This window comes from Cucurbita pepo, chromosome LG15, assembly GCF_002806865.2.
Source record: "Cucurbita pepo subsp. pepo cultivar mu-cu-16 chromosome LG15, ASM280686v2, whole genome shotgun sequence".
In the NCBI taxonomy this organism is placed as follows: Eukaryota; Viridiplantae; Streptophyta; class Magnoliopsida; order Cucurbitales; family Cucurbitaceae; genus Cucurbita; species Cucurbita pepo.
In genome coordinates, this window is record NC_036652.1 from 83,125 (window position 1) to 105,336 (window position 22,212).

General features: G+C 36.6%; 3 protein-coding genes and 1 long non-coding RNA gene across 8 annotated transcripts; 2 read left to right on the forward strand and 2 right to left on the reverse strand.

Moving 5' to 3' along the window:
- Positions 1–1,073: 1,073 nt before the first annotated feature.
- On the reverse strand, positions 1,074–6,149 carry LOC111811963. Of its 3 annotated transcripts, none has more exons than XM_023699047.1 (6): positions 5,186–6,149; positions 4,850–5,042; positions 3,793–4,602; positions 3,630–3,689; positions 1,906–2,075; positions 1,074–1,638 (listed from the first exon to the last, which is right to left on the reverse strand). In XM_023699047.1, exons 1-3 carry the CDS (start codon positions 5,591–5,593, stop codon positions 4,088–4,090), a joined length of 1,116 nt encoding a protein of 371 aa, XP_023554815.1. In that variant the 5' UTR covers positions 5,594–6,149; the 3' UTR covers positions 1,074–1,638; positions 1,906–2,075; positions 3,630–3,689; positions 3,793–4,087. The 3 variants fall into 3 exon arrangements, with proteins under 3 accessions (XP_023554815.1, XP_023554813.1, XP_023554814.1); XM_023699045.1 differs by adding an exon at positions 3,011–3,371 and having other exon boundaries at positions 3,630–4,602; XM_023699046.1 differs by having other exon boundaries at positions 3,630–4,602.
- Positions 6,150–9,414: 3,265 nt separating this feature from the next.
- Positions 9,415–11,333, forward strand: LOC111776467 (histone H2A variant 1-like). The gene is made up of 3 exons (XM_023655909.1): positions 9,415–9,561; positions 9,773–9,894; positions 10,802–11,333. Exons 2-3 carry the CDS (start codon positions 9,781–9,783, stop codon positions 11,096–11,098), a joined length of 411 nt encoding a protein of 136 aa, XP_023511677.1. The 5' UTR covers positions 9,415–9,561; positions 9,773–9,780; the 3' UTR covers positions 11,099–11,333.
- A 1,402-nt stretch (positions 11,334–12,735) lies between these two features.
- LOC111776466 (beta-carotene isomerase D27, chloroplastic-like) lies at positions 12,736–17,734 on the forward strand. 3 transcript variants are annotated; one of them, XM_023655907.1, is made up of 7 exons: positions 12,736–13,338; positions 13,403–13,542; positions 14,428–14,520; positions 15,206–15,267; positions 15,528–15,634; positions 16,645–16,839; positions 16,934–17,734. In XM_023655907.1, the coding sequence occupies exons 1-6, from the start codon at positions 13,101–13,103 to the stop codon at positions 16,824–16,826; spliced, it is 822 nt and encodes a 273-aa protein (XP_023511675.1). In that variant the 5' UTR covers positions 12,736–13,100; the 3' UTR covers positions 16,827–16,839; positions 16,934–17,734. The 3 variants fall into 3 exon arrangements, with proteins under 3 accessions (XP_023511675.1, XP_023511676.1, XP_023511673.1); XM_023655908.1 differs by having other exon boundaries at positions 16,645–16,737; XM_023655905.1 differs by having other exon boundaries at positions 16,645–17,734.
- LOC111776468 lies at positions 13,249–21,397 on the reverse strand. The gene is made up of 5 exons (XR_002812252.1): positions 20,743–21,397; positions 16,195–16,796; positions 14,864–14,907; positions 14,444–14,513; positions 13,249–13,466 (listed from the first exon to the last, which is right to left on the reverse strand). It is a non-coding gene; the product is annotated as an uncharacterized LOC111776468 (long non-coding RNA).
- Positions 21,398–22,212: the final 815 nt, after the last annotated feature.

The following is a 22,212-nucleotide window of genomic DNA, read 5'->3' on the forward strand; positions in this document are numbered from 1 at the left end:
TGTTCCCTGACACACGCGTTTTAAAGCCTTGAAGGGAAGCCCGAAAGGGAAAGTCCAAAGAAGACAATATCAAACCACCATTTATAAGGGTATGGAAACCTTCCCCCGGCAGACGCGTTTTAAAGCCTTGAGGGAAAGCCCGAAAGAGAAAGCCCAAAGAGGACAATATATGCTAGCGGTGGGCCTAGGTCGTTACGGGTGTCAAGGACCATCTATCTCGTATAGAGTATTCAAATCTTGTCCCAAAATAATTGTTGTTTATCTCAAATGATTTACACTACTAGCAATACCCTCCTAAAACACACACACACACCAAAAAAAAAAAAAAAAAAACTTTCTTTTGGGTGTTACTTATTAAAAGAATCGAGTTCATATTCATCAAGTTTCACTATAATGTTCGACTATAAAAGCGTGAAATGATCACTAAAAAAGTTGAGGTTTCACGGAGGTTTCTTGTGTTCAAGGTGTTGGAATATCTAAAGTTTAAAGTTTAAAATCTCTATAGATTGAGGTCTAGGTGAGAACAATGTAAAAGAACACTAAGGCATCATTGTCCCTCTTGATGGCCTTTTGTGGGTTTGATATCCATTTCCTTCGGAGTTGAAAGGTCTTTATAATGCTTGAAATGGTGGATATGGACTCTTGGTCTCAAAGAAGAGTATCTTTGTGGGTTTTCTTGAGCAAGAATGGTGGACACATGGAGAAGGAAAACAAGAACACAGGGAAAAAGGCCTTCAAAAACCAAATCCTCAAGATCATAGAACAATAATCAACTTATACAAGGGACCAAATACAAATTTATTACCAACTCAAACGTATAATACTTCTAATCATGAAAAGCCACATAAACAGCAAACTTCAACAATTAAGATCTAATTCTTTTAGACTATCTTTTATGCTTTTAACAGTCCAAATTCAAAATTACAGTTCTTGCCGAACATTGAAATCACAAAATTGCAGTTCTCCAAACTCTACTACGTGCCTTTGTTATCCATGCAAATATTAAAATCACAAAAGAATTCTTGCTCAAACATTAAAATCAAAACATCACGCAGTTCAAACTGTACACGCACTTTAGACTGACAATTGGTATTTATGTATGTATCATTCTTTCAATGTTCAAATAACACAAGAACGCATTCCAAAAATAACCCATGCTCATCAATACTCATCACAATGGCCTATTATGAGAATGATCCAAGAAGAATTACACTACCGTTCCATATATAAAGGATTAAGCAAAATGTAGAGCTAAATATCATGATTCATGGCATTAGAACTTTACTTTTAGATTGCAGGTTCGAACATCATTTTCAATGCATTAGTTTGAAAACTGCCCAAAGGCAAAATAAAGTTGGGAGCTCTCTCCAAGTCTTTATTATCTTGGAAAACACTATTTTTCTTTTAGTTAAAAGCCAACAAACATGAGATGCAGCCATGCAAGAGGGTGGTGGAGTTGGGGCTCATTAGGGCCACTGCGTGTACCATGGAGGCGTAGAATGTGAATAGCACAAAAAAATTGACTTCCATGGTCATAAGAAACCAATACCTTTTTGCCTTCGCTCTGCTTGCCAAAAGGAGCAGAATCCCCATGTCTAAAAAGAGCAGCCTGCCTTGCCCAACTTCCAATAAAGCTCTCTTTAACATTTCATCACATGTATAATATTTACAAGTTAATTAAGCCAACAAGAAAGAGCAAAGGAAAATCAAGTTGGGTCTTTTCATGTGAATTTATTTGCTTTCTATCTCTATATATGCAATGTATGTCGACATTCAACACTCTACTTGTAATTCTGAATATCTATAAACACAAGAATCTACTCATCAAACAGATAAACAAAAGAAAAACGTATTATTATTTTTTAGAAAAAAAGCAACGGTAGAGTAAAAGGGATAAGGTGCTACCTTTACAATGTTAGCAAGCAACCTAGAGTCTCTGACAGCAAAGTCTTATATGATGTTGACCATGCCTTTTTTCCTCTCTTCCTTTTTGCTTTCTTCTATTAAAGAAATTCTTGTAACAGTACTAGCAATACTTCACCAACTGGGCTGCAACCAATTTCTTTCAGCCCAGCCTAGTCACCGCAGAAAAAGAAAACAAAAACAAGAAATAAGTCTTGAGATTCTCAACTAAAACTTATTTAATAATTAATGCACTTGTAAAGATATGAAACAAGTTTGAACATCATTTTACACCCAACAAAATGGCTTAAATATCATTTCAGAACTAATACCTATACCTCCTGCACTAGCCAACAATGAGGTTTTTGGTGGGATGCATCACTCCTAGTGTCAACATTACAGCCTAAAGTTGAAATAAACTTTAAACAATGTTGTAACATATCTTTATAAGGTTTAAGACCACCAAATTCAATTCTGAAGTCCAAGTCAAGGACCCACACTATATATTTTTTTTCCCAGAAATGTAAGGAAGGGCACAATTGATAATCCTACCAAAATAAGTCGGGTCTAATTGGAGGAAAGAATAATAAAGAAACACCAGAGGAGAATAATCTGGTGCAGTTTTCAAGATAGAACGTGAGCCGATTCAGATTGTACAAGATAGCAGAAACGACAATTTTAAAAACAAGCTAGAAATAAGAGAGATTCTCAACAAAAAGCAGGGTCCTCCAAACAAGGTTATCGATGTTCTAATTCTAATTGGATTCTATTTTTGGGATGGTACTCATTCGATTAATCAAATAAGATAAGTATTGTTTAATTCATTTCAACACTTTTCCCCAATATTGGATTCTCTAAAAAGCATAATCTGTTCAAGTGTTGAGACTCGGTAACAACGAAAATTGTTCTTTAACTATGTCAGTGGGTGGGTAGCCAGAAACGACCTATCCACTCAAATCTGGAAGAGGGAGGTTAAAAAGTAAATATAATGGGAGGCTTTTAAGAAAATGGTGCACCAGACCAGAAGTTCATTCAAGTAAAAAACTATTACGGTATAGTTCTAGACATCATCGTCAGGACAGGGCCTAATAGATGTAAAACCACCCACCTCATAGTACTTTTTATTTTTGCCTTCTTCGGCTATGCCACCCAAGTTCTGCCTATTTCTTAGCCCCACGCCCACATTCCCATGCTTCCACAAATAGGGTGTAGATTCTTAAACCATGGGGAGAGGGAAGGAAGCATCGAGTCAAAGGCCCACATGCTGAACGGTGGATTCGACCCCATGTTCAGTAACCGCAGATTAATCATTAAACAACACCCTAGGATAAAAATTGGCTCGAATCATGAACTTCAGAACAGCAGAAACCCAAATCCAGGCAAATTGAACAAAAATTGGCTCTCCTTTCTTTGAATCATTTTTTTATCTGCAAGGGATTTCTAGAAAGGGCTAACATTTCTCACGCATCCTGCCCAGGTAAATAGCGTTCAAAATCAACAAGATAAGATTAAATCATATTTGTTAATGAACTATCAATAAAATACTGCAGACAGTAGAGAGATTCAGGAGAAATGAGGCGTATGGTCTCATAAATCAGGACTTGGAATCATCATTATTATATCACTATCTTCCCGTTGCAGAAGGATGGATAAAGAATATGGATATGTCAGAGGGGCCATATTTAAGCTTTATCATAAAAGGGAAAGAAGATGAATTATTAACTTACCTCACGCTGCTCGAGGCAACGATACTCCGGTGTAATCTTCTTCAATCATAAAATCAGTTCCTGCCATCCTCAAGAACAAAACAAGCATTTCAGTGGTGAAATATCGAAACATTATTACCTGAATAGAAAATCATTGAAGAACTGCAGTGAGTTGCTTCTTTACCTTCGTTGCTTACAACTGCACCTTCAATTAAAGATCTAAACAGAAACCATTTGATCTTCCAGAGGGGTTTTTCTTATGGTGGGTGGGAAGAAAATGCCTTCACAAACTTAATAGTTCTTAACTATTTATCTTTCAAATTTTATTGATACCAGTAATATCCAAACCCAAACCCTTACACAAAAACCAGAAGGGGATTTGAAGGTTAACACCATGATAGCTTGCGTATAAACTATTTGTTTTTACGGTAGTTAAAAACCCAAAAAGGATAAAAAGAAACAAAACCAAAATTTCATGGCTAGTCCTCAATAACCGATGCCAACCCAGTTACAATCTTAAGATTTCTAGCCCCAATCGATGAACTTTTTGGCTTAAGCTCCGGAGGTTTCCATTCTTTTACAACGGCAGCAGTCTCAACCCCTCCCAACTCGTTAGGATCCACCGATTTCTCAGCGCCGGGACGGAGATTGATTTGGATGTTTCCAAGAGTATGCTTTGACTCAGGATCTGGACCCAAACTCGACAAAGATGACGCACGAATATGAGGAGAGAGCCACTTCGCTTTTACATACTCGGCTTTTCTCCATGGCGGAACAGGCATCCCCTTCTTTTTTAAGCTCTGTTTTGCAGCCTCTGATATGATCGATACGATCCTCTGAAGCCGACAAGGGTTGCCGACGAAGATATAAGGAATGAGTTGGAGGATCGCTTTGTAGCTTTTGGTTGACCGCGCAATTTCAAATTCTGATCGAAAGTCGATGTCTATCAATAAGCGTTCTCCGTCAATAATCACGTCAATATATTCGTAATCCCCTGATGCATCAGTAAATTGAACCCAATCAACAATAATCAGAAACAATCGGAACTCAGTTGCCTAATGAAATTCAAATTTTGAGAGAAGAAAAGATGGTCCGGTTCGAGTATCCTAGATTTTCTCCGGAATAACCAATTCATAAAAATTTTGGGTGAAAGGGGGGAACTGGTGAGCAAACCGCTCGAATTCAAATTCAATAACCAAAAATTTCCCGTTAATAACAACAAGAGTGATTAAGAAATATACCGGCCGGATGTGTGGGGGACTTTTCCCAGTGAGATTTGCAGATGGAAGCATCGTATCCAAGGGCCAACAATCCATTAGTAACAACCTGCCTTGCTAAGTTGTCTTTACGCTTGCACACCTTGTTCTTCTCTACGATTCTGGCTGTTTCCGCTAATAAATTCCTCTCGTGAACATTCGTACAGGGGATTAAGCTCTGCTCGAGTATGAAAGCGTTATTATCAGAAGGATAGAAACAAGAAATATAAACCATATAGGGCAAAATAAAGAGACGAAAATCGATCAATTCCAAAAAAAAAAAAAAAGAAAAAAAAAGAAAGAAAATATGATCTGTTATACCTTCAGAAGTTCCCATGCCTCACCACCAGAGGAAAAATTGGAATCGCCAAAACCACTATGTGGATCCAATTCCTCTTCGGAGCTGTCCGTATAGTTTCCATTGAAGCAGTTGCAGCGACTGCGGCCACACCGAGACGCGCTAAATTGCTTCTCATTGTTGTCCTCTATGAAATTCTGAACCATATTCGCCAAGCATAGAGAGCTAGGCTCCAACTCAGAAGAGACGCCGTCGGAGCTGTCCTTGTTAACATTCGATTCTTCAAAGTTAGCCTTCTCTGCCGAATTTCTCAGTACGTTCGAGAACTGTCTCTCAAATAGTCGCTTCAATTTCGACTTCACGACCGGCTTCACAAGCTCAAACCGAGCTGCTTCTTCGGCTGTATCAAAATCGATTGGCTGGATCTTCATTTGAAATGTAAGCTCTCTCAAACGAATTTCAGTACCTCTCCAGATAATCAGATCTCAACAACTGTTATCTCCATCATTTTCCAAAATTGAAAGCTCGTATTCATTAATTCCTTCGGTTAATTCAGGATTAGAAAACGGACAAGTGTGTGTATAGAACAAGCAAAACAGTGTTACGCTAGCAAGATGAAAAATGTGAACTCGATAACCTACAGTTCGATTAGAATCTTCATCGACATCTCTGAAGCGCATCTCAAATTAAATATACTGAAGATAAATTTGAGATAGCAAAAACTCAGAAACCTAATCCCTAATAATTATAATGAAGTTTTTTCCTAATCTTGTAAACACAATATGGAATAACTTCAAAACTCAGGCAAGTAAGGTCGCTTTCGCTTGGGGAAACCAGATACGGTCAGAGAGCACAGACCGTACCTGCAACGCAACCGACCATTCGAAACTCCATAATTCCCGGCAAGAAACAAACTTCCCGGCGAAGGGAAAGTGTAGAAATGGACTCTGTTTTGAGTACGGTCTCGGGTCTCTTCAGTCGACGATGGAAGAGAAATGAGGAGTCTTCGAGACAAGTTATTAAAAAGAGAAAGGAGATGTGCTGACTAGGATCGATATCCACGTCGGATTTCCAACGTGGCAATAAAACGATTTGATCACGCGAGGAGCACGTGTCGACCACTCGACGAACTTGCTTCGTGGCTTCGCAGTTTGGCTCCACGTTATGTTTAGATGACGAAAGTATTCGGAAAAAAAAAAAGTGTTCTCCCGAAAATAGCCTCGAGTAGAATCGGAAATAACGAGTTTGCCACCAGCCCTCAAACACGGATGTGTTCACAACCGCCACATGATCGTGTGGCGTGGGCGAGGGGCAGCTAAAGAAAACCAACCAACCCACTCCGGTGAAATTCTCGTGTCAGTGTGAAATGACTAGATTACCCTCGGTCTTTAGGAGAGTCAATGCTTAACTAAGTCGAAATTGCGACCAGAAACCTCGAGGAGGAAGAGGTTATTGTGTCATTTCGATACAGTTAAGGTTTTGGTGTGGATAAACATTTTTATTTTATTTTATTTTGTGTTTTAAATAATATTAAAAACGCAAATAATTTATTTTATTGTGTGAATTTTTGGGATTATTTAAGAAAATAACAACAAAATAGAGAAGGGCATGGTGGTGGGTCCCACCCCCATGGATAAGTGCTAGTGAAGCGGTTTCAGGGTATGGTAACTGGACAAAACGACGCCGTTCTGTTCTGTTCTGTTGTCCACACATCAATCAAACTCATATCATGTCATCCCACCGCTCTCATTGCATGTATCAACGCCACGTGTACTTTCCTCATTTTCCTAGCCATTCAATTAATTTGAATTTAAAATAAAAATAAAAATAAAAATAAAAATAAATAAATTTGGTAAATAAAAAGGAGATTTTGGTAATATGATGATGGATAGGTGAGCAGATAGTGCGTTTTGGGCCATGTTTTTCGGTGCTATCTTTTTCCTCATTAATTTAATAATTAAATGGAATTAAAAGCAGGGGAGACCATAATTGTATTTTAACCTTAAAAAATTAATAAAATACATAATTTCAAATTACCTTTATATCCCCACTTTTTTACTTTTTACCTCTCTCTATTTGCGTTGTAATTTTTCTTTTTTAAAAACGCTTTAATTTCCCCTTCCCCACTTTAGCTCTCTTTTTTTGACATTGGATAAAGTAAAATAACAGCTTGCCATTCAATTTCATGGTCCCATTAATTTTTTAATTTCTTAAATTAATTAATCTATTAAATACAATTTTAAATTTTAAATCGTCCCACATGTTTTAAAGACTTAAGGGGAAGCTTGAAAGAGAAAGCCCAAAGAGGACAATATCTACCACTAGTGGATGTGGATCTGGGGCGTTACAAATGGTATCAGAGCCAGACACCAGACAATGTGTCAGCCTTTTCGATGTTTCCCGAAGAGGGTAGACACGGGGCGGTGTGCCATAAAGGACGTTGGGCCCGAAGGTGGATTTGGTGGTGGTTCCACATCGATTGGAGGAAGGAACGAGTGTCAGCGAGGATGCAGGACCCCGAAGGGGGGTGGATTGTGATGTCCCACATTGGTTGGGGAGGAGAACAAATCACCCTTTATAAGGGTGTGGAAACCTTCCCTTGGCAGACGCAAAGACAATATCTGCCTGTGGTGGATCTCGAGCATTACAAAATTCAAATACAATAAATTTATGAATTACTTTATACAAATATTTGTAAATTCAAACCGTGTAAGAATAGGAATATAATTTATTGATAAAAAGAAAAAGAAATGTTTTATTTCTTATACCACATGTTTCAATAATTATGATTATAATTTTTTGAAAAATAATAATAGAGCTAATAATTCCCTCGATATTAAGTTTCATGATAAAGATCTTTGCTATAATTTCAAATACTCAAATTCTAATTTTAATTGGATTATTACATGATGACACCCAAATTCATAATTATTATTTTTATTATTATTAAATAGTTATTGTGGGCTCCATCATGAAATCGCGGGCCACGTGTGTAAACGTTGGGCCCAAATAAGCTGGGCCTCTTTTTGATTGGGAAGCCCATTTTAAGGCCCACATACACAATAAGTATGGATTCAGGTTATTTCCATAAAAGCCCCTGGAGGATACTTTATTATCACTTTTACCCCCTTAGCTTTTGGGATTTCCGTTTAGAAACAAATAAATAAATTACTTAAATAATATATTTTTTCTTTAAAATAAAATATATTTATTAGAAAAAGATAGTTTGGAAATTAAAGATGTAATTATTTATAATCTAAGTGTTGTTGGATCTTTAGTACAAGACAAGATTGTCTTAATTGATGATGAAAAACTTCATTATTTATCATATATTTCAAAAAGAAAAGCGAAAAAAAAAAAAAAAAAAAAAAAAATAATGAACCTTCTGAATCACAAAAGCGTTTTATTTTTATTGACTTCATATCCTTAACTTCGTGTATGTATTATGAGCGTATTTGAAAGTTTGTTTCTTTCCTCAACTTTAAGGACTGACTTTAACATGCCCAAGCCTACAGCCGCCCCGCCCGCGCGTGCGGGAACGTTTTGCCACCGCCCCATCGTGCGCATTCCGCCACCGTCAACCGCCTTCGACATCCGACCACGACCCCCACGCCCCAAGTATACACTCGCCGATATTGTCTTTTATGGGTTTTTCCATTTTGGGTTTTCTCTCGAGTTTGCTAGAAAAAGGTTTCCACTCTTGTAAAGAATGTTTCGTTCTCCTCCCCATTGATGTGGGATCTCATAATCCACCTCCTTTTAGGGTCCAGCGTCCTTGCTGGCACATCGTCTCGTGTCCACCCCCTTTCAGGGCTTAGCCTACTCTTTGGCACATTACTCGGTAACCTAGCTCTGATACCATTTGTAACAGTCTAAAGAGGACAATATTTGCTAGTGTTGGGTTTGGACGGTTACATACACACATTGGTATTTATTTTATAAATAATGAAAATACATTAGCATAGTATTTTTACTTGCAGAAAATTATTATTATTATTATTATTATTATTATGAAATAAAATTGGATAAAATTTAATTTTAAATAGCTAAAATTAAGATTTATTGAAAAAAAAAATATAAAAAAAATTATTAAATGGATAAGTAGAAATAAAGGGAATAGAATTATGTTAAATTGTGGGTCAATTCTGGAATTTGGGTAATTATGATGGGCCATATATGAGAAACCTAGAAAGACAAGGGGCCTGTATGCAAATATGAAGGTCGAAAATTTCAGAAGTTGAAATTCCCACCTAAAATAAAGCGCCAAGACGAGAAAGAAGGCGATTCAAAAAGCAAAGGCTATCGTACAGTCACACTAAATTGCCTTCCATCGCCGCTCCATCTCACTCTTCTCTTCTCCTCTCCTCTCCTCTCCTCTCATTGCTTCCGCGATCTTCAGGTTTCTTCCTTCTCATTTATTTGCTCTAGTTTTGTTTCTGTCTTGATTTTGATTTTCCTTCTTTCATTTATCCGCTTGTTCCCCGATCCAGATCTGTACACAATTGCTCGTTAATTCTCGGTTGTTGATTCTCTTTTTGTGGTGTTTTTCCCACTAAACTGCGAATTTACTCTGTTCGAGATGCTTATCTGAATTTGAAAACATTTGGCAGGTTGAAAAATGGCGGGAAAAGGCGGGAAGGGACTTTTGGCTGCAAAGACCCCTGCAGCGACCAAAGATAAGGACAAGGACAAGAAAAAACCGATCTCTCGATCCTCTCGTGCTGGTATACAGGTGCTCTTTTCAATTCTAACCTCGATTTTTTTCCTCCTAATTTTGGAAGCGACGAATTAAACTAATTGGAAACGTTAGTGTCTTCTTTACCTCCTAATCTTAGAACTAAAAACGTTTTGATATTTTATTCATTTAAATAAGGTTATTATGTTGATATATCTGCATATTTGGTGATATTCGTTCCTTCGAAGTTTATTGTAATAGCATTTTTTGTTGACAGCTTTGAATTTTACCATGGGACTCTGAAATCTTACATAATTCTATGTTTAGAGTGAAAGTGTAAGCTAGTTTTTTTGTGGATTGGGCTGAAAATATGTATTAATGCTACGTGTAGTTGAGATTTGTACAATTTTGTTGATGTATCTGCATATTGTGATCTGTGTTCCTTCAATTTTTACATCGTTTCGTTGATAGCTTTGGATTTTAACATGGGACTTATAAATATTTGTTTTTAATTATTTGATTAGTGGGGAAAGTGTATGCTAGTTGTTTGTGGGTTGGGCTGAAGTTCACAAATCTAATGCCCTTTACTTTTTATGCAACATGAAGTGAAGAAAAGTACAATTTTGTTGATGTATATGCAATATTGTGATCGTTGTTCCTTCAATTTTTACTATGATAATTTTTTGTTGATAGTTTCGAGTTTAAACTTGATACTGAAAGAGTAAGGTAGCCTTTTTGTGGGTCGGGCTGTAAATTCTCAATTCGAATGCCTTTGTACTTTTTAATGTTATACTCCTTTAATTCTTTGCGTTGGGGGGAAGTGTAAGCTAATCTTTTGTGGGTCGGGATGAAAGTTTTCAATTCAAATGCTCATGTAATTTTATTTTTAAACCACAACTGGGTTTAGTCCACATGAGTTCACACTTAATTTTGGCTTTCCATTTCTCCGATTGTGGGGTTTTAGTTCCCTGTGGGACGAATTCACAGGCATCTTAAAACAAGAATATCTGCCAATGGGCGAGTTGGTGCGACTGCTGCAGTGTACCTAGCATCAATTCTGGAGTATCTGACCGCCGAAGTGCTTGAGTTGGCTGGAAATGCGAGCAAGGATCTGAAAGTGAAGAGAATCACTCCAAGACACCTTCAGCTGGCCATTAGAGGAGATGAAGAACTTGATACCCTGATCAAAGGAACCATTGCTGGAGGTGGTGTGATCCCTCATATTCACAAGTCCCTCATTAACAAAGCCTCCAAGGATTGAGACGTTCACTCATATATATCTCTAAGTAGTTTAGCCTTCTAAGACTGTAGATGAAGACATTTAGTTAGCATCCCAAGGATTAGCTTCCCTGCTTGCTTTTGTGAAGCTTTGTTACTCTCCCACACCCTCTTTTATCTATTTGGTTGGACAAGTATATTTGTTCAGTGTAATATTGTTATCTTGTTGGATGGTTTTTAATTTAGCTTACTCTCTGTAAGTTTGTTGGATTGTTCAATCTGGATCTGGCTATAGTCCTTCCTCTTTTGAGAAATATCTAGAACTTAGGTTAAAGAATACTAACGGCCTAAGCTCACCGCTAGCTGATATTGTCTATTTGGACTTTTTTTTTTGGGTTTATCCTCAAGATTTTTAAAATTAGTGGAGGTTTTCACACCCTTCTAAAAAGAGTTTCGTTCTCCTCTCCAATCGATGGGGTATCTTACAATCCACCCTCTTTTAGGGCCCAGTGTCCTCGCTGGCACTTGCTCCTTTCTCCAATGGATGTAGGTTCCCCACCAAATCCACCCCGGCTGGCACTTGCTCCTTTCTCCAATCAATGTGGGTTCCCCACCAAATCCACCCCGGCTGGCACTTGCTCCTTTCTCCAATCGATGTGGGTTCCCCACCAAATCCACCCCTTCAGGGCCCAGTGTCTTCATTGACACTCTTCCTTTGTCCAATTGATGTGGGGTCCCCACCAAATCCACCCCCTTCAAGACACACCGCCTCATGTTACCCCCTTTCGGAACAACCTCTTCGCTGGCACATCGCCTGGTATTTGGCTTTGGTACTATTTGTAACGAGCCCACTACTAGCAGATATTGTCCTCTTTGGGCTTCCCCTCAAAGTTTTTAAAACGCCTATGCTAGAGAGAGATTTCCATACTTTTATAAAGGGTATTTCGTTCTCCTCCCCCAAAACACATGCTAGAGAGAGATTTTTACACCTTTATAAAGGATTTCCACACCTTTATAAATGGTGTTTCGTTCTCCTCCCCTCCTCCCCAATCGATATAGGATCTTGCACTTAGGATCTAATAGGCGGAGTGTTGAAGAGAGATTTAGGGACAAGTTTGATCGTTTGTTGAGCTTAGGTATAACAAATAGTATTCTAATCTTAGTCGACTTTATATCACTGAAACAGGAGTTGCATCATATCATTAGAATTTTGTAATCTTGCCCCCTCAAACATATATCCAAATCCAATGAAAAAGAGAAAAAAAAAATGGTTCTTGTTCTTTACAATGAAAAATTGAAAATGGTATTATTTCAATACAAATGTTCATAAACTTAATTCCATTATTTACAAAATAACTAACAACGGAATCTTCCAAAGCCAGGAAAGAATGTTCGTCTTGGATAAATCCAAAAATTAATATAATCGAAAAATATTAGAAATGGTTTGTCCTCTGACATATCCGAAGAAAAATAATTTTTATTTATTTTCGGTCATTCCAATATAGACTCTAAATTTATAAATTTACATATGATTATCGTTTCTAATCACAACAAACATGATAAATAAATAATGTTAGATTACAAAGCTTCAAACTTGGTCATCCATCACTTTCAAAATACTCCAAATGGCATTATTATCGAACCCCTATGCAAAACTGTAAATACTTTAACAAATTTTAATAGAAATCAACGATAGATTAAGATATCATTTTTTCGATAGAATGAATTAAAATTAATGGTCAATTTGCCAAAGTAAAGTTGGCTATAATTGACTCGCACTCCATTCCATTCTCCTTGTGTTAGTTAAACAAGAGGATTCAATCGTTAAGACCTTGAGTTAGTTAAACTTAAACAAGAGCTTAATGTATATCCCATCTCTATTCACCTAATTTAAATAGCCCCTTGGTTGGTTTATAGTCCCTCCATCTTTCATTTTATCTATCTTATAAATACAACCAAACTTTCTTCTAAGCCTAAAATCTCCCTCCCTCCCTCCTTCCCTCTAAAAATACAAGAAAAACGCCCTTGAGTCTCAAGAGAAAGAAATGGAAGTAAGAGTTGGTGAGGTAAGGAGAGTGATTTTGGGAAGTGGGACAAACGTGAGGAGAAGCAACAAAACGAAGAAGATGAGAAGAAAAAGCATTGCCTGTGTAGCAGTGCTTACAAGAGCAGCAGAGAGTGGAGCAACAGAAGAAACAAGAAAACCAAACACTGTTTATGCAGACAACTGGTTTGAGAAAATAGCCATCCACCATGTATCTCAGGCAGTACAAGCAACCTCAGGTGATCTCTTTTCTTTTCTGTTTTGAAGATTTGGACAATAGAATTACTTATGATGTATATTCAGGTTGGAGAAGCAAGAAGAGTGGATATGAAAGCTTGGTGGAAGTGGCAACAATGGCGTCAAGAAACTACAATCAGATCAAACAAAGAGAGGTTATCATTCAGGCGCTTGGAAGAGCATTTCCAGCTCCAATCCTCTCTTTGGTAAATTTCATTCATTCAATATCATTTACTATTCTTTTGACTTTCAATGTATTTATGATATAAATGCATATCATGCATATATGTAAAATACTATCACCAAACATATCGTTGAAGATTTTACCAATACCAATTTCAATTCTACCATCATTTTACTCTCACCACTCCCTCAAATATTATTGCTAAAAGTAATTTCAAAAGTCATATCTTTATTTTTCTAGGCGGCTCTAAGTTATTTATTTACCTATGATATTAGGTGATAAAAGCAATAAATGTTTCCACATCAATAGAAGTTCATTATTAAATAACATTTGTAAGGTAAGTGGTGCATGATCATTTGATGAATTTCATTTAGGCCAAATTTCAATACTTTGTCTTCCTTATTTGGTCTCCCTTCTTCTTCCCATTTGTTTGTTTAAGTATTGACATAGTTAAGTTTTTTACCATAACCTATAAGCTAAAACTTTTAAGTTGATTGTGGTATCAGAGCATGAGGTTATGTGTCCTGTGTTTGCACCCTATAATATAATCTTCTGATTTTCTGCTTTCCAACTTAAATTCGTAGGATTCAACACATTTTGGGGGATATAGCTAGGTTTCATTGCCTAGGTTAGAACCTACCTAGAACTATACCCTTTTCTAATTTTTCTTTCCATTAATCATGGGGTATAATAGTTATTTGATTGGCATGTCATTATATGGAAATAGTATCAGCAAATGATCACATTTTATATTATATTTCTAATTATCAGCAATTATTCGATTAAAGAAGTATTAAAACTGTACTTTTACTATTCTTGATCCATTTCCAATTTCGCCTTTTACTATTAAAACCCCACCCCTCTCAATCGTATGTCCCTAACAAATATAGTGGTGAACAAAGTGCAGATAAGAACATTGCTACCTCAATCCAAATTCGCAAGGGAATATTTTGCTGCATTCACCACTGTCTTCTTTGCTTGGTTAGTTGGACCCTGCGAGGTAAGATGTTGTAAATAAATTTAGCCAAGGACATAATTGGGAATTAACATCAATCCATGGACATAATTGGGAATTAACGGCTGCTTGTATACATGTACATTTGGTTAAAGCATATATTATCGACCAAAAAGTCAAAAGTTCGAATTCCTACTCCAAAGAGAGATGGTTCTGTCATAGGGCTTAGGATCGGTGTCAAAAAAAAATTCAGAATATAGAGTATTTAAACATTCAACAAACAAGGTCAGAATAGAGATAGATTCCAGCTAATGGTGGACACAAGAACTTCAACTTTAGCACTAAATTCAATATAATAATATGATTTTCAATGGCCAAGTTGATAAACCTGCAGTGTTTGAGGCACTAGTCCCTTCTAGACTTGTCCTGTCCCTACAAATGAAAGAAAGGTTTTGTGACGTAAGATAGATAAAACTATTTTTTAAGAAACTATCTTCTCTTCATGCTTACTCTCTTTGGCCTTTCACTTTCTAGGCATTCCTTAAGAACTCAGATTAAACACAATTGATATGTCTAGTTTGTTGGGGAGGGAGTGATTGAAAAAGATTTTTAAGCAAAACAACTAAACAATGCAGGAGCCATTCCCTACGCACACACAAATGGAAGAAGCAAGTCTCCTTCTCAATTACTAATTCGCAACACTGACAATAGTAACATATGATTCTTACAGGTGAAGGAATCAGACTTCAAAGGAAAAAGAGAAAAAAATGTGGTTCAAATCCACAAGTGCAGGTAATTCTTTCTCGCAACAGAGTTCTATAATTAAGGCAATATTCTCTAACCGTTCATGGGGTCCCATCTCACCTGCTTGAGACAATTTCCACGCCCACAGAACCTTCTGTCTGTAATTATTATGCTTATTCTAAACTCTCAGTACTTAATCACAGTAAGTCATGTCCATCATTCACATCATTGAAAATTTGAAATTATCGTTGTCAAAATAACACTCGGCAAATATATATTGTGCCTAAACATATCCCATTTATTTGCAGGTTCCTAGAGCAAACTAACTGTGCTGGAATGTGCATTAATCTATGCAAGTTTCCATGTCAGGATTTCATCAAGGATTCTTTAGGAATGCCAGTCAGCATGGTCCCCAGTAAGTCTCCTCTCACTAAGCTATAAAACCACCGAACAATTGCGGCAACCATATACGGTTTTCCCAAAAGAAAAACAAAATTTCAAATTCACATAGACTGCAGCACAAGGCAATTCTAGACACTAGTTCAAGCTGTCTAACTCTAACTGAAGGCCATATTTCTTTTTTCTCGTATCCATAGTGTTCAGGTTTGTTTGCACACACCACTACTATTCTTACAAGATAATTGTCTGACTCTATTTAGTTTGGTTGCCAAAAAAAAAAAAAAAATCATAGGATATTAAACACAATTAAGCAGGTGAGTACAATGGCTAGAGCTCGTTCTCTCTAAGTTTTTTCCTATTTTCATGGGCTCTTTTTTATCATTAAACTAAATCATGGTGGTTAACTCAAAAGGCCATTATAAAAACTTCATATCCACATATAGAACATTAGAATTAAATTATTTCAAGACCTCTATATGGTTTAGATGAGAGGACACTAAATAAAGTAAATCTGCTATAGCGCAATGACTGGTAGATCCATGAGTAAAAGTGAAATTACTATTAAAGCAACATTACCAGCACCAAATGGTGGAAAGGATCATGGTTGTCAATGTGAATGGAGGGTCCCATGCACGAACCATTTTGGGTACAAAAGAACTGCAGATAGGCCCATCCAAGCTAAGTGGGATTTCTAACCTGCAGCTTAATTTTGCAATATGGTTATAATCCAAGAGTTAGAAGCTGAATTCCCATCGTTAATTAATCATCAAGCTGGATTTCCCACTGAGCCAGGTATCGCTCTTGGTCATGATATACATCAATCATCACAGGTGTAAAAAATGCAACCAAGCAAAGGCATTTTTCTTAGGCGTTAATTATGCACCATGATGTAACTAATAGCTGGGAACCACTAGTATTAATGTCAAAGACCAAGAAACACGTCAATAAGCAAGGGGAATCTGGGAGCAAATGGGGGCGGCAAGAAGTATTTAAAAATATGATTAAAATAAGTGTCTTTCTTTGCAGATTTTGATGACATGAGCTGTGAGATGATATTTGGAAAGGATCCACCGGCTGCAGTCGATGATCCAGCGCTTAAGCAACCATGTTACAAACTATGTATTAACCTTACACGAGTCTTCTTCTTCTTTTCTTATTATTACCCTTTACTTCTTTACCTGCAAGTGGAGAGAAGTCGTATGTTATAATTCACTGGGCAAGGTAGCAGGACTACAGCGAATCCAAACAAGATGTTTAGGGGGATGGTAATATAAGTTAAAAATGAATTCTAATCTTATTCGTTTACTTTTTGCAGGCAAAACAAAAGAAAAACATACGACAAACTGCTTCATTTAGAGCAAAGGGACGCTTGAAGCAAGATTTTCGGATTAGATCCATTTTAGCTCCCAACTGTTTTTGTTTTCAATATTTTCAGGATTGCAGCAGAAGCTCTTTTCTTCTTCCAAGATGTACAGATACTTTTACTGTTTATGCATCAGGGCCAAAACAACTTTGCAGGAATCTGGCTTTCATGATTATTACAATGGTTCAAAGATGAAATCTACAGTACTGTCAGATATCATGAATACAATTAAAAGCCGATGCTGTAATTACAATCGATTATCCTCAGGTGAGATGCTAAAATGAACAATATATTTCATAGTGCCTTAATAGAAAGAAAACCATCCTTTGCTGAGAAACAGCTAAGTGAAACATTTCCTCAAACAGTTAATATTGCTTCAGCATGTGACTTGTGAGTTTGATAAAAAAAATATATATATATATTTAATTTAATATGAAATATAATATTTTGCCAACTTGATATAGTATCTTAAATGCACATTAATATTGGTAACCAATAACTGTCCTCTTTACTAGTTAGCTGTTATTTCAGCTCTGCAAAATATAAACATTCTGCAGCTGAAGATTCTAAACCATGGGTATTATTGCTCTAATGTTCACAAAGGGACGCTCTCTGTCGACTCAATAAACATCATTTTAAGAATGATCAGTTATTTGGCTCTCATTAGGAAACTCAATTTTCAGGATTTGTGAGACTGTCGATCCTGATACAACAAAACATAATTCATCACGTTCATAATTCATTTTGAAAACCTCAGTTATTTTATGATAGACTACCCTTATCGCAATAGTAATTGATCTAGTTAATTTAAAGAGGCTATCCACGTGAAACAATTATAATGGTTGTAACAACCTCAATAAGTTCGAAGCGACTGAAAGATGCAAACATGGATGTGATTAGGCTAATTTGATCCACTAATTACAAGGACAATAATGATGATTAATTCCAATTGTGTATACACTAATGATCATTCAGATATTCAACGAAATTAGTACTTTTAATGATTATTGATTTTGTTCTCTTTGATAAGGCTTAAGACTGAAATTATACGTATCATTTTCCTGTTTAGAAAATGGCAAAGGCAATTATTTTCTTTATTAAATATTTAAAGGTATCCATTTTGACTGGGGGTTTATTGTGGGATTAAGGTCAGCAAATGTGGACCAAGATTGTTTCCCACTTCATTTTGTTTCCAAGTAACCAGGCTAAGATTCTTCTGATGTCTTGTCTCATTATGAGGGCGACTGAGTACTGAAACCCACTATGAACCTATATAAAATTCAGCAACAAGTTCTTTTATAGGAAGGTTAAATCTGCAACCACCAAGTGGAGGAATATATCTGGACAGCACGGGACATCAAGATGAAAACACCATGCTAATCAGACAAGAGGTCAGGCTATTTGGAAAACTTGAACAAAGCTCTTCTAAAAATGCAGCTTTACATCAGAACTAAAAGTTCTTTAACCAACAGAATAGCATTTTTCCTATAAGAAGCATATTCAGATATGCAGTCGCGATATGAATTGACGTTTCATTGAAACGTAAGGAGGCTATTTTATCAGATAATGTTGTAATCATAATGTTGCAAAGATTGTTCCTTAGAAAATAAGGACTCCTTTTTTCCTCCTTTCTCATTATCTTCATTGCACCTTTGTTTCTTCCATTTTCATTGATGAATCCATATCCAACTTCTCCCTCAATGTTCTAATCATAAAATGCATGAGAATGGGAAAAAAGGGAAAATAAGAAAGAAAAAGAAGTTGAAGTCACGAGTTTCCGATGAAAAGGTACTTGCAAAATTTATTTATCTTAATATTTCTTTTTAATTTTTCCTTTTCAATTTTGTAACTTGGGGAGAGAGGGGCAAACCTTTTCACTTCTAGTCAACGGGTCAACGTCCTTGCTTAATTAAATTTTACAGAGTCTGCTTTCCACCCTAAACTGTTCTATCTTTATTTTCTTCCCATGCCATTTATTGCCACATATAAAACTGACTTGAATAGGTGTGAATCAAAATACCAAGGTTATGGGTAAGAACATCTTGAGAACATTTAGAAAATTCGCCACGAACCAGGGATGAATTCATCAATATAAAACCAAGATAGAAATGGTTTACAGTGTTTTACCTTGTAACTGCAGAGGCTAGAGAAAGATAGATTGGATAGAACCGGCTACATTACCAATCATTTCTGGGCAGTGGTGGTTGTAGTAGTAGTAGGATTGTCCTCACAATTAATTACCAGGTTCTTATTAGGCGGCCCAAAACTTCGGGCTCTCTGTCTCTTTCACGTTGTTGTAGGCCCTGAGGGGAAAGATTGGGATTTTGGCTGTCCTATCTCAGGAAGAGAAGCCCAAACAAATTAGTTTTAAGAACTGAAAATGCCCAGTGAATGACCACTTTATCTTTTTAGATCAGCGAGGGGTCAAAGCTCCTACTTCAAGGTTTCAGGGATCTTGAACGTTTGTAAATCCATTTAATAATAGATCAACAACTTAGGTAAATCCAATCTCACCTGCCCTTCTTTCCAATATCTAACCGACCATTTTGTATAAAAAAATTAAATTCACCAAATCGATGAGGAATCAGTCAATTGGTAAAACCCAAACCCAGCTTCTACTCAATAATTATTACTGAGTACGCAAACTCACTTTGGAAGACAGCTATACCATGTAGTTTCTTTTTTCTTTTTCTTCTTTTTTAGTTTAAAAATACGTAAGGGAGGGAATAAAGATTCGAACCTTTGATCTTTCTATTATATAAATCCCTCCACCATTGTTAACCATGTCAAATTAATCTAGAGAAACAAAAAAAGAATACTTCATGTTAAAGCTCATCCTGTTGATTTCAGATTAAGCTGCTGTCCCTAGTCTTTCATAGAAGAGAAATTAATGTCATGTCAACTAAAAAACTATGAGTAAAAATAAATATTAAATAACAAACAAACAAACAAACTTTTATGGTGAATTTTTTTTTTTAGGGGTTCTCACACAAAATTGGCTGTGATAGAGAGATCTTTGCTGGCCCATTTATGTCAGTGGGGACTGAGATGCTTCATGTTATTATCAATAAATGGTTGAACTGATCCCGGGTCCTCTACCAAGATGGTGGATGCCTATTATGAACATGCCTTAACTTTCTGTTCGAACTGTTCATAAGTCCTACTACTATAACTATAATATATTTCCCTAGGCATGCCAGATTTTGAGTTTTATCTTTAGAGCTTTTAGATTGTTCTTGTGACATATGGTATTAAATAGTTGGGGCTGTAACTAAATCTTCTGGGAAGTTCCTGCCTATGGCTACAGAAAGCTGTCAATATTAGACTTTGCCAAAAAGGCAAGGGAAGGAGGAGGTGAGTTGTGACTTAGTTAATACTGTGCAAGTTGTAATACCAAACTAATCTAATTTAATAATATTAAACCCATGAAATTCACTTGGTTCGGTTGAAACATTTTATCAAACAGTTGGCGGGACTTATTGACCTCGATCTCAGCGAAAACTGAGCTATATATGGCGATTGTTGGCTGTCATGTTCGTCTCCTTTTCACCTAAACCCACAGGCGGATCTCAATTACTGACAACAAAGCATTCATATTGACTGCCATTGACAAAATTATTAATCTGGGGGAAAAAAAAAAGGGTTCAAGAAAGGGGGACAATGATTGAGTACGATGCAGAGATGATGAGCAATGGCCACAAAAATGAGAAGGAACAGCAATGGACACATAATTAAGAGTGGTTGGTTTTACAAAAACGTACCTCTCCGCCAGTTTTCTCTGAAGAAGCTCTGTTTATTGATGTAACAATTTGAAGCTCGACGGGAGAGTGGAATGCAGAAGCAACATGTGAAACTGGCAGTGGCGTTAATTCGCATTATTCAATGCATTCGCAGATGAGATTGCGCCCTTCTGCGTCGACAAGGACCCCATATTTCCATTAATTTTGCTGAGATTCTCTGGTTTTAGCTTCTTTTGCTTATAAATACTTTTCCTCGCGGAGGGAGACAAACAAGTAATGGATTGCATAACAGGAAGCAGAAAGCGCCCGTTGTTAGGTCAGCTTGGCTTAGCTGATCCATCAACGCTGAGAGATTGTTATCAAGGCACAGGGGGACCCAATCGATCTTCAGCCATTGGCGTGAGGAGCTCAAATAGGGTTCCCCTAATGAAGAATTGATGGAGCAAAATTGGATTGGAATCCCCCAATTGCTTTGAAACTGACAGCAAAACGGATGATGATGTGTGGCGATTGGTTCGAGAGCCCCACAAGTTTTTGAAGTTTGTAGGTGTTCCCGCGCCTCGTCAATTATGGCGACTGCCTAATGAATCAGGAAATGTTAACGATGCACCATTATTGGAGGGTCTGGCGTCCACCATTATTGCTCACAAAACACCAAAACAAGAACAAAAAAACAGCGCCCAAATACAAATGTCAATTATCCCATATTCCCATTTCCAATATAGTTTTCATTTTTTTTTTTTTTTAAAAAAAAACTATATTAAATTCATAAATTAGATTTCAATTATGTTTTGATATTTATAATTTGGACCATTACAAATTTACTTTATTAATTCTAAACTTTGTATTTTAATGTATATATAATAAAAAGATGTTTTAAACCCTTTTAAAATTGCAATTGATTGTCTCGATCTAAATAAAACAAGATTTGGCTCAGTATGTTCGAGGTAGAAAAAGAACCCAACTCGGATCAACCGCTTCTACTTGTGCCAAAGATCTTAACCTCTTTTCTATTTTCATTCGAGACCCCAAAAAATGAACAAGTTTTTTTGTCCGGGACATATATGACTATTAAATATTTAATTTAAAGAGAATATATCTGATGGAGTGTTAATAGAAGTGGATTGCTTCGCAATTTTTTACAGCAACAGTAATAGTAAAAATAAGTTGGGAAAGGTAACAACAATGGCAGGTGAGATGTGAACAGTACGTTATAAATAATTGGCCATTGTAAAGACAGAGGAAGACCAACCTGCCTGCCCTTCAAACAGTACCAAACCCAATGGACCATAAATTTATTTACTTTTTTGAGTACATGCAACTAAAAACATGTCTTTAACTAGTCGAAATTAGGGGTGAACAAGTTAGAATTTACGGAGAACATATATGTAGCGACCCAAACTTTCAAAGGGTGTTTCGGACTTTTCCCTTGGTAGGGAAAGATTTTCATACCCCCTACAAAGAGTGTTTTGTTCTCGTCCCCAGCCAACG